Below are 11,000 nucleotides of genomic sequence, written 5' to 3' on the forward strand. Positions count from 1 at the left end.
GCTCTGATGCCAGTGGCCGGGTGCTGGCAAGCACAGTAACGCCTGCCCATGGATGGCGTCTGAGACCAGCCTCTAGGCCTGGCCTCCCGAGGCAAGCTCTGCCCCGCAGCCCAGGCGTGGGCTGAGCTGTGCTGTGCAAAAATGCTGCCGCTGTGGCAGCTGTGCCTGGCCCCCGACCAACAAGCGGCTTCGTTCTGGGTGCAACGGCCTCGGTTTGCAGTGCCTCAGTGGGTCATGCTCTCCAGTTTAACGTGAGGCTGCTACAGGGGCTTGTTCTTAACGTGCTGAGCACCAGAGTCAAAGGGTCACGTAGGTGCCTTACCCCTGGCAAACTGCTCGGCTGCCTGGGCATGAAGCCATGCTGGAGGTGAGACCTGGAAGTGCTTGAAAACTAGTGGTAACTACGGGGAAAGAAAACCCCAAGCCACTTTAACCACCTGGCATGAGCAGGAGGTTCAATGTAAGCTGTGTGCTGCTGGTCTTCCCCAGCCCGCCGGGATGCAGCCCTCGTGCTGGCAGCCCCTTGCTCTGCTCCCACCTCCCTGTGCCACACTGTGGGTGCCACCTGGCTGCAGCCCCAGGCTCCCTCCCTGGCCCTGAATGCTTCCCCGCATCCTTCCAAAAGCTTCAGTTTCTGTGCTCGTCTTGCTGTCTCCCTGCATCCACCTCCTCCTGTTGCTCTGGGCCTGGGATGGAGACTGTGCCCAGGGGTGGCTCCCAGAGCATCTGTTGCTGGATCTGCAACAGGCATTTCCCCTTCCAGAAATATTAATGCCGCAGTTGGGTGCGTGGGGGTGGGATTCAACAGAAAGTGTTTCTTCATGGCCAGGTCAAATCCTCCTCCTTCTGCTGCAGCTCTCCCTCCACGCGGCTGAAGCTGTTACCTGGGAAGGACCTGTCCATGAGCAGCGGGGAAGGAAGGACTGAGCGAGAGAGCTCGAAGCGGGGCCCTTTTTCCCCCTTCCTTTTGTGCACACACCTGCGCCCGTGCCAGGGTGCAGCACACTGCTCGGGGGGCTCCAGTTGCCCTCCCGCAAGAGAGCACCGAGCCTTTGCCTGGGCCGTGCCGGCGCGGGTGCAGCGCCGTGGTGGCTCTTGCTGACTTAGGGAAGCGTCAGGGGAAGCGGCAGGGCTGCCATTACTCAGTGGGCCCAGAATAACCAAAAACCCACACCGGATGCGGTGGCCACGCTTCCCACCCTGCCCCTTGCCCCAGCGGCCGGCCTCAGCCCTCCTGCAGCCTGCTCACGGAAACCCTTCCGCAGGAGGGAGCACGTGTTTCAGTGCTTACGCAGACACCAGCTCCACCCCCGCTACATTGGGTTGCACAAGGCAGCCCGGCGTCCCTCCACGTCCCCACACAAGGGCACAAGGATGGGGTGCTCCGGCCAGGACGTCGCGGGTATGGTTGGCCCAGCGCGGGGACTCAGCCCTGACAAAAACCCCCAGAGCCAATTTTAGCAGTGCAGAAAGCGAGTGGCCGGGGTGTTCTTGTGGAGGGATAGCCCACGGCTCCAGGGTGGTGACTCAAAGCCACCGCTGCCATCACGCTGGCCTCGGGACAGCAGTGCTACTGCCCAGGACGAGCAGCGGTGACTCTCTAAGGGCACATCTGGAGATGCTGCAGGCTCAGCCCTGGTCCTGCTGCAGGGACCTGGCCCAGGGCACGAGAAGCAGCACAGGTTTCAAAAGATTCGAAGCACGTTCCCACCACACAGGCACATTTTGCTCCACGTTCCCCACGTGTCTGGGACCACCTGTCCTCTGGTGCCACCAGGTCCCTCCTTTCTTCCATCCTCTCTCTTTCTCTTCGCTGGGAGAGGAAGAATTCGGTGTTAGGGGGGCGGGAGGTTATTGTGCAGGTGAGTCTCACGGCCGGAGCGCCGGCTCCCACCTCTCCGGCTGCGGCCCGGCTCCCGGGTGCTCCTTCGGAAGGTGCTGCTCGTCCCTGAACGCCCCGCGGGCCGAGCCAGGGCCCCCGAGGCTGCTGCTGGGCCCGGGGCTCGGAGCCTTTCCCTGCGGCGCGCAGGCCGCCTCAGCCTCGCACCTCGGCGGGGGCGGCGCCCCGGCAGCCAGCGAGCAACCGGGGGCGAGGGGCGGCGGGGGGAGCCGGCCCACCGGGGGCTGGATGGGGCCGCCGGGGCCGGCCCCTGGGCGCAGCCCTGCGCGGCCCGCCGAGCCGCGGGCGGGGGCCGGGGCCGGGGCCCGGGGGCGGCAGCGCCCCGCCCGGGGGCTGAGTCAGCCGGGGGACGCCGCCGGTCGGTGCGGGGCGGTCGGTGCGCACCGGCGGGCGGGCGCGGGGCGGGGCGGCCCCGGGCCCCTTTGTTAGGCGGGAGGCGGCGGCGCGCCGCCCCGCCGCTTTGTCCGCCGCTGCCGGCGGGAGCCGCTCGTCCCGGCGCACCGTGAGTGGGGCCGGGGGGCTGCGGGCGTCGCTGGGGCTGGGGCGGGCGTCGGTACCCCGGGAGGGCGTGGGGCGGGAGCCCCGGGCGTGGGCGGGGGGCTGCGGTCAGGGAGGCTGGGGGCCGCAGGCGGGGGGGCTCGGGGTGGGCTGGGGGCCCCGGCAGGGCTGGGGCTGGGGGGCTGGGTCCCCAGGCCGGCGGGGGTCAGTGGGTCCCAGCGCGGGCTGGCGGGGGTCAGCGGGACAGGGGTCTCTGGGCAGGCAGGGGCTGGCGAGCCCCGGGTGGGCTGCCCGGTGCTGGGGCGCGGGGGGCCCCGATCCGATGTGGGTCGGGGAGACGGGGTCCCTGGGCAGGGCAGGCTGGGGTAGGGGGTCCCGGAGGTCCCGGGCAGGGGGACCTGGGGTCGGTAGGGCTGGGGCCGTACGTGTGGGGCCTGGCCAAGGCACGTGCTGCTGGTCCTGACTGACGGCGTGGCCGGGAGGCGGTGGGTGGCTTGGCCCCCTCGGCAGAGAGCTGGGCTCTGGCTGCCGGCCCTGGGCCCGGGCAAAGGGTGCGGGGAGCTCTCTTCTGCCTCGGCCGTGCCCACTGCAGCTCCTGACCCACGCTGTGGTCCGTCCCTGTGTCACCTGTCCTTGGCCACCATGGCAGTGCCCACGTGTGTGCTTTCGCTTTCCCTGGGCTTACCAGCTCCGGGGGCTGCGCTCCTGCCTGGTCCCCAGGTCATGTCCGCTGCCCCAGCCCCTCACCCTGGGGCCAGAGCGACGCGCTGCTGCCAGGCAAGGGCTAACTGCAGACAGACACAAAGCATCCTTACAGTGGGGTCCTGGGGGAGAGGGCCACACGCCGGGGACATGGGGCTGCGGCGAGACCTTGCAGGGTGCTCAACCACAGGAGGATGGTGGCCTTGATGGGCTGGGTTTGGGTCCCTGGTGCCAGCTCGTGCCACTTCCCACAGCTCAGCAGGCTGTGCCGAGCACCAGGCCATCAGCGGGAGTGAGTCCTGGGCGTGGGTGCTTGTGCTGGGGGCGGCTTTTCTGTTTAGGCGAGGTTGCTCGGGAGGCAGGCTGAGCTGAGCCAAAAAGATCCTCTTATTCTGGACAATAGTGGCGTGAGTGCAGCGGGAGCCATCGTCCGCAGGGACGTGCCCTGGCCGGAGGCGATGGGACAGGGCTGGCTGGAGGGCAGGCCAGGCGTGGGTAAGGCTGGGGCTCCATGGGGACACATCGCTTCTGCTCGCCCCGGGCAGCCCTGCCACCTGCCGCCCTTGCATCAGCTCCTGCGCAAGCTGCCGAAACCAGGGGTGGTGGTGGGGTGTCTCCTCTTGTGTCTTCTCCTTTGGCCGGGAGCTGCGGCACGGTCCTCGTAATTTCCTTCCCGACCTCTGGTGTCAGCTGCTTCACTGGGACTTTGTGCAATTCCTTGGCTACTCCACACTGTCCCTTGCCATCGTTCTCCTTCCTGCTCCGCTTCCCCCACCAGCCCTTGCCATCGGGCTGCTGGGTGCTCTGAGCACCGGCCACCGCGGGCTTGGGGGGTGTGGGTCCCACAGGAGGGTGGGCACAGCGTGGAGGTTTGGTGGGGCAGAGTGATGCTGCATCTCTCCCGGCCCTTGAGGGAGAGCTCTGCGGGGTGCAGAGGACCTGGCTTGTGTGTACGTGGTGGGGGATGCTGCTCAGGGGAGCCCCCTTGGCCGGGGCTCGGGGCTGGCAGCCGTAATGGGCCAGAGGGGCTGCCGTGCTGCCTGTGTGTTGCCTTCCTCCAGGGGCCCATGGACCCCCGTGGGAGGGTGTGGGTGCTGGCGCAGGGCATGGTGCCGATTGGGGACCTGCCCAAGTCCAGGTGGCAGACGGGTGCCGTGGCACCGGGGGTGGAGGAGGTGGTTCTGTCCCCTGCCTGTCCCTCGCCCTCCCCAGCTGGCACTGCCCCGTGCTGCTGTGTTTACCCTGGCTGTGGCTGTGCTGACTCTTCCCCCAGATGAGTCCTGCAGGGGACAGGGACGTCCCAGCCTTGCCCCTGCTCCCTGGGTCCCCTCCACCCACCTGGCTGGTGGTGGGGCTGGAGGAGGGTGTGGACGGGAGCACTGGGAGGCAGCGCTGGCCAGGGGACGGGGTTCTGGGGAGATGACTGCCCGCACAGGGCTGTGTTTGTGGTAAGGGAAGGGATGTCGGTGCTATGAGAGGGAGAGAGGCAGAGCTGGGGTGGTGGCTGGTGATTTGGGGGGGCCCGGTGAGGTGCATGTGGATTTGCTCAGTGCCTGATTGCTTTGCTCCTTCCCTGCAGGGTTTGAGCCAACTGCCTGGCCAGGATGAGCTGGAGTTTCCTGACGCGGCTCCTGGAGGAGATCAACAACCACTCGACCTTCGTGGGCAAGATCTGGCTGACTGTCCTCATTGTCTTCCGCATCGTGCTGACGGCCGTGGGGGGCGAGTCCATCTACTACGACGAGCAGAGCAAGTTCGTCTGCAACACACAGCAGCCGGGCTGCGAGAACGTCTGCTACGACGCCTTTGCCCCGCTCTCCCATGTCCGCTTCTGGATCTTCCAGATCATCATGGTGGCCACGCCGTCGGTGCTCTACCTGGGATTCGCCATGCACCGCATTGCCCGCATGCCTGAGTCCTCACGGCGCCGGGCACTGGCAGCCCGGCGGGAACGCATGCCGGTGGTGCGCCGGGGAGCCGGGCGGGACTACGAGGAGGCAGAGGACGATAACGAAGAAGACCCCATGATCTTTGAGGAGATCGAGGTGGAGAAGGAGAAGAGCCCAGAGGGTGGAGAGAAGCACGATGGCCGGCGCCGCATCAAGCAGGATGGGCTGATGCGTGCCTACGTCCTGCACTTGCTGTGCCGCTCGCTGCTGGAGACAGCTTTCCTCTTCGGGCAGTACCTGCTGTACCGCTTCGAGGTGAGCCCCTCCTACGTCTGCAGCCGCAGCCCCTGCCCGCACACCGTCGACTGCTTCGTCTCCCGCCCCACTGAGAAGACCATCTTCCTCCTCATCATGTACGCCGTCAGCGGGCTCTGCCTCTTCCTCAACCTCTGCGAGCTCGTGCACCTCGGCGTGGGGCGCATCCGGGACGCCCTGAACCAGCCCGACAGCCCCCCGCTCCCAGCTGGCGGCAGCCCCGCGCCACAGTACCCCAAGAAAGCCCCCGGCGCACCCCCCACCTACCACTCACTGAAGAAGGAGCCGCTGCGAGCCCCGCTGCCTGATGGCAAGCTGGACTACCGGGAGAGCCTGGCCCAGGTGGCGGCGACGGGGCACTTCGCCCTGGCCGGGGCTCCCCCAGCACACGAGCTGGACCGGCTGCGCGAGCACCTGCGCCTGGCCCAGGAGCACCTGGAGGTGGCCTTCCACCTCCAGCCCCCCCCGCGCCCCCCCAGCCCTGCCCGCAGCAGCAGCCCTGAGGCCAACGGCATCGCCGCCGAGCAGAACCGCCTCAACCTCGCCCACGAGAAGGGGACCGCCGCCTGCGAGAGGACCACGGGTGAGCAGGGGAGGGGGACGGATCTGGCCGACTTGGGTGGGGGTATGGGGGGCTGCCCCCGGGCTCCCCCGGGGAGGGGATGCCATTCCTCCCGGGGCGGGTGCTAACCTGCCTCTCTTTCCCCACAGGGCTGTGAGTGCCACCAGGGACGACGGCGGTGTCTGCCGGAGCGGCTGCTGCCGCCACCGCGGGACGGGCAGCCTGCCAGGAGCGCGGGGCAGAGGGTCACGCGTGCCTGCCCGGCGGGGTTGGCCAGGCAGCTCTGTCCCGGTGGGCAGTGGTGGGGATGGGGGCGTTGGGGAACATTCCTACTTAATTTTCAAAAAGGGAATATCTTATTTTTGTACGTTTTTATAAACTTGTCAGCGTGTGCACCCTGGCATTTTTATACTTGGCTCCCAATCTCTGCTCTGGGCCTGCACCCACCCCCCCCTCCCCCCCGCTCCCGTTTCACCCCCTTTTCCTCCTCCCGCACCCGTTTCCCACAGCATCTTCTCCTCACGCCTCCCCATGCCCTCCCGTGCCCGCTGCCGCCCGCCGCTGCGCTGGCCGGTGCTGTGCATGTGCGGACCGTGCTGGCGATGCCGGTATTGCCCCTGTGGCATGGAGGTTTAGGGGAGCCGAGGCTGGGGGTCTGGCTGGCTGGGCCGAACCATGGGCTGGCATTGCGCTTGAAGCGGAGGGGATGGAAGGGGTCCTGGTGGCGCCACTGCCGGGAAGTGCTGGGGGGGCCGCGCTGCGCGGCGTCCTGGCACGGGGTGCGAGCCGTGGGGCTGGCCTGCTTGGAAATGTCTGTGCAGAGGGCAGGGGCTGTCCTTCCTGCCGCCTCCGCCCCGCTCCCGGCCGGCCGCCCTTGGACCAAAGCCCATCCCCTCCTGCTCTGGCCATGGGGCCAGGACCCCCTCTGCGGGGCCGGGCCCTGGTCCCATGGTGGGGGGACGCGGTGCCCTGAGCCAGGCTCTGCCGGGAGCCAGCAGGGCATTTCTCATCATCTCAGCCTGGGTCACACAGGGATTTTTGTAGCGTTGTTTTTTACTCGGAAATGATTGTCACTGTTTTTTTTTTTTCTTCTTTTTTTTTTATATATCTATATTAGTAAAGGCTGGAGACGTTTTGTACTGAGCTGCTGCATCCGGTCCTTCGGGAGGAAGGGGTGGGAAGGGAATCCTGCGCAGCTGGGCTGGGGGGGCAGCGCCGCCTGCCCTGGGGCCTCCCCGCTCGCCCCGGTGACTCAGCCGTTCCTGCCGTGCGTGCGGAGGCGGCTGCGGCCAGGGCAGCCTCCATCGGCCCGGCAGAGCGGGATTGCTCCGGCCGCATTCCTGTGTGGTCCTGTCCCTGGCCAGGGGCCTGGTGAGGGGCTTCTCTGTGCCTCCCCATCCCGCTAAAGCCGGGAGCAGAAGGGATGCTGCCCTGCCCTGCGCTCCCCTGCCCCGGGGCCAGATCAAACCCAGCCACGCCGAGCCGATTTTGGCCAGCACACCGCAGTCCCCTCTCTGGGACCCCAGGTCAGAGCTGTACGCATCCAGTGCTTACCCATCCCCTCCCTCCTCCAGCCAAAAGCCCCCGGGGGAGCTCGCATCCCGCCACACAGCCACGTGTCTCCTCTGTGGCTGCCTCTGATGGAAGCTGGCATTTCCAGGCTGTTTTGGTAAAGAGAACAGGTTTATTTCACTCATCCCATTAATTTTTCCAACAGGCTGTGCTGCCAGGAGAGGGCTCGCTTGCAGCGCCATGCGTGCCACCAGCCCCACCACCAGTGCGAGGTCCTGGCGTGGGCTTGCCCTTGGCACATCCCGATCCCTGCCCTGGCAGCCTGGCCCTGGCATGGGGAGGCTGTTGCACTCCGCAGCAGGAGTGGGACCCCAGTCTTTTTGGGGGAGGGAAAATTGAGAGAGGTGGGGAGAAACTAGGTCTGAGCTGGTTGCAGGCAGCAGGATGGCTTTGGCAAGGGGTTGGTGCCTCTGCTAGAGGCTGTGCCTGTCCCTGTCCCAGCTTGCTCCGGGCTGGGACCAGTCCCAGGGCACGTCTGGCAGCGTGACCGTACCCGGGGCAGCCCAAAACTCCGGCTTGTGCAAAGGAGGGTGGCACAGCCACGGCGTGGGGCTGGGGGTCCCCTGGGCGAGCGACTCCTGGGCGGGATCATGGTCTGGGGCCAGGCTGTAGGCTGCCCTAGACGCAGGTGCAGTCCTGGGCCAGGATGTTGGGCACCGTCTCATACTTGAAGGAGTACCCGCCGTCGGAGGTGGTGCGGACGCGGAGGGAGCGCATGGTGCCGGGCAGCGCGGCACAGCAGAGCTGCACGCCCAGGCGGTGGCTGAGCCCATGGCCCTCGGCACAGCTCCCGTGGCAGTAGTGGAAAACAAAGCTGCTGGGATGCACGATCCACTTGTCCCAGCCCAGCTCCTCGAAGGAGATGTTGAGGGAAGCCCGGCGGCAGTTGGTGTGGGCAGCCAGGTCCTCGGACGGGCGCTGCAGCAGGCTCAGGGCGGCCGGGGACCAGGGCATGGCAGAGCGGCGAGCCCTCTCGCTGCCCTTGGCCCGGGTGGTGGCCACCAAGAAGGGCATCTTATCCCCCTCAGCTAGGCAGGGGCAGCTGGGGCAGCGCACCAGGAGCACGAAGAGTGGCTGCGAGAGCTGGGGCAGCAGCGCTGGGGCGAAGTGAAACACTGTCCAGTGCTCGGGCGTCTGCACCACCGTGGCCGTCACCGGCACGCGGCCCTGCGGCGACAGGGTCAGCACGTCAGGGGCCGAGTGGTTGGGGGCGGCTGAGGGGCCAGTGTAAAACCAGAGCTGGGCGGAGGTCACTGCGCGGCTCAGGGTGTGCGCCGAGGGCTGGAAGAGGTAGGTGAAAATCCCTTCTTCCTCCAGCAGCTTGTCCGGCTGCGTGGGCTCGCAGGGCACATCTGCAGGGGGAGAAAGATGCTCAGGGTGCGCACCCAAACCCGACGCCAGGTGGGAGGTGGGGTGTTGTAGAGGGTCCTCAGGGTGCTGGCAGGGCGCCTGGCTGCTGGTGTGGGCTGCGTCAGGGTGCGGGGGAGCTGAGGTCTAGTGCTATGCAGCAGCCGCTGCACTGCGCCCTGCAGCTGAGCCCTGCTGTGCCCTAGGCTGGTCTGTTACTGCTGCCCCCATCCCCCAGCGTCCTGCCCCATCTCCCAGTGTCCTGCCCCATAGCCGGTCATCCTGCTCCGTCCCACAGCATCCGGCCCTGTCCCTTAGTATCCCATCCCGTTCCCTAGTGCCCTGCCCCATTCCCTAGCATCCCACCCTATCACACCCTGCCTCCTCTTCAGCCCTCCCCATCTCTCTGCATCCCACGTGGCCCAGCAGTTCCCCAGCCTCTCGGCACCCTCTTGTGCCACCTGCCCCTCTCCTTGACTGCATCCTGGGCTGCTCTGCTTGTCCCTGCCTGCCATCCCTTTCCACCTCCCAGCTCTCCACCACACCTTGCCCGTGCCCCAGGCTGGCGTCCCCTCTTTCTCTTCTCCCACGGACCCCCCCCGCAGCCCTCCACCCTGCTGCATCCCCACTGTCCAAGCCCCCACCCTGCTTCACCCCTCTGCCCTCTCCATCCTGCCAGGGCGTTCTCACCTGTGGAAGGGAAGAGGATCACCTGGGAGGTGTCCTCCAGCTCCTCGGGCTCGACTTCGGTGTTTTCAAGGACATCTCTCCGGTGCACCCTCCTTGCTTCCTTCTGGGGCTCCTCCTGGAGAAGCGGGGGGCTGAGATGCTCCAGCACCCGAGCCCGCACCTTAGCCAGGATGAGCTGCCGATCGGCACCAGCCCCGGTGCAGCCGGCCAGGGCGGCGGTGGGCAGCATGGCAGGCAGCAGGTGCAGGAGGAGCAGCATGACCGTGGGGCGCACAGTGGGCCGGTGGCTCAGGAGGCTCTGCCGCGGGCTCCTGCCTGCCTGCCTGGCCCGTCTGCCCGCTGCGCTCCCCCCCGGGCAGGGTGGCATTGAGACCTATCTGACACTGACGCAAACGTCTGCTCGCCGTGAATATTATCTCTGGGCAGCGAAAGCACTGAGACGTCTGGAATGTGAGGACTGCAAGGACAGTGTGGTCTGGGGGGGGACGGCGCCCGGGCAGGGGGGCGCGGGGGGGGGATGCTGGCAGGGGCCGTGGGTGCGTGGGGCTGGGGAGACTGGGCTGCAGGCAGGGTGCTGCCAGGAAGGTTGTCCTGCACTGGCAGGGACGGAGGGGGCACCCCGGGCAAACTTTGCAGCTGCCAGTGCTGCGTGTCCCCTGTGCTGGAGGAGCTGCAGATTTGGAGCTTCTGGGGGGACAGTGGGAGGTGGCAGCAGCTGTGCACAGCAGGGACATCTGGGCAGGGACGTGATGGGGTCCAGATCCCTGCGAGACCCCAGTGTGGGGGGGCATGTTAGGGGTAGCAGACTGGGCACCCTCCTGCCGGGGATGGCTGGGACACCCCAGGGTCACAGGGCAGCTGGGACATGAGGAGGGCAAGCTGGGGGATGGGGGGCTGTGGCATTTCCGGGGCAGGCTGGAGGCTGGTGAGATCCTGGGGATGTGAAGCAGGAGGGATGGCAAGACGTCCCCATGCTGCCTGGGGCTGGGAAAGGCTGGACAAGCTTCAGGAGAAGAGAAGGAGGAGGAAAGGTGAGGCAGGGCCAGGCCAGCTGGAGACCCCGCAGCAGCGCTGGGAGAAGGGTGCTGTAGTGCTGTTGGGGCTGGCTGGCCGAAGTCTGGCTCCTGGGGCAGGAGGGGCGCAGGCTGTGAGGGGACCCAGCGTGTCCTGCCCTTCCTCCTGCCGCTGCCTGTGGGGACAGTGCCAGGCGTCCCCCATCCAGCAGCCCTGCCTGCGGGGTGGTGGGCAGCCTCTGCACCCCTCCGCTCCTCCTGCAGCCCAGCATCCCACACAGCGTGGCCCGTGCGGCACATCCCATCCCCTGCAGCCTGGCATCTCACACAGCATCTGGTGCTGCGCGTCCCACCCTGTGCAGCATGTCCTGTGTGGCATGTCCCGTCCTACTGCAGCCTGGTGTCCCGTGCCATACACCCCGTGCTGTGCACCCCGTGCGGTGTGTTGCCTCCTGCTGCAGGCTGACCCGGCACCGAGGCAGGGCCGGGTTTGCGGCATGGCAGATCTCCGG

The 11,000-nt window shown here is 67.2% G+C and overlaps 2 protein-coding genes across 2 annotated transcripts; one reads left to right on the forward strand and one right to left on the reverse strand.

The window, feature by feature from the left end:
• Nucleotides 1-2,279: 2,279 nt before the first annotated feature.
• On the forward strand, nt 2,280-6,266 carry LOC104010083 (gap junction gamma-1 protein). The gene is made up of 3 exons (XM_087734035.1): nt 2,280-2,402; nt 4,680-5,887; nt 6,016-6,266. Exons 2-3 carry the CDS (start codon nt 4,705-4,707, stop codon nt 6,021-6,023), a joined length of 1,191 nt encoding a protein of 396 aa, XP_087590161.1. The 5' UTR covers nt 2,280-2,402; nt 4,680-4,704; the 3' UTR covers nt 6,024-6,266.
• Nucleotides 6,267-7,530: 1,264 nt separating this feature from the next.
• Nucleotides 7,531-9,901, reverse strand: INHA (inhibin subunit alpha). Its single transcript, XM_009462115.2, has 2 exons — nt 9,476-9,901; nt 7,531-8,790 (listed from the first exon to the last, which is right to left on the reverse strand). Exons 1-2 carry the CDS (start codon nt 9,840-9,842, stop codon nt 8,057-8,059), a joined length of 1,101 nt encoding a protein of 366 aa, XP_009460390.1. The 5' UTR covers nt 9,843-9,901; the 3' UTR covers nt 7,531-8,056.
• Between the last annotated feature and the right edge of the window lie 1,099 nt (nt 9,902-11,000).

This window comes from Nipponia nippon, unplaced genomic scaffold (assembly GCF_047370975.1).
Source record: "Nipponia nippon isolate SJK-2023a ecotype South Korea unplaced genomic scaffold, ASM4737097v1 scaffold_5, whole genome shotgun sequence".
Classification (NCBI taxonomy): Eukaryota; Metazoa; Chordata; class Aves; order Pelecaniformes; family Threskiornithidae; genus Nipponia; species Nipponia nippon.

Excerpts from the sequence above, each read along its gene's own strand:
- LOC104010083 (XM_087734035.1), top strand. The coding sequence starts at position 4,705 with ATGAGCTGGAGTTTCCTGACGCGGCTCCTGGAGGAGATCAACAACCAC.
- INHA (XM_009462115.2), bottom strand. The coding sequence starts at position 9,842 with ATGCCACCCTGCCCGGGGGGGAGCGCAGCGGGCAGACGGGCCAGGCAG. Across the intron at positions 8,791-9,475 it reads GATCCTCTTCCCTTCCACAG|ATGTGCCCTGCGAGCCCACG; the intron begins GTGAGAACGCCC and ends CTCCCCCTGCAG.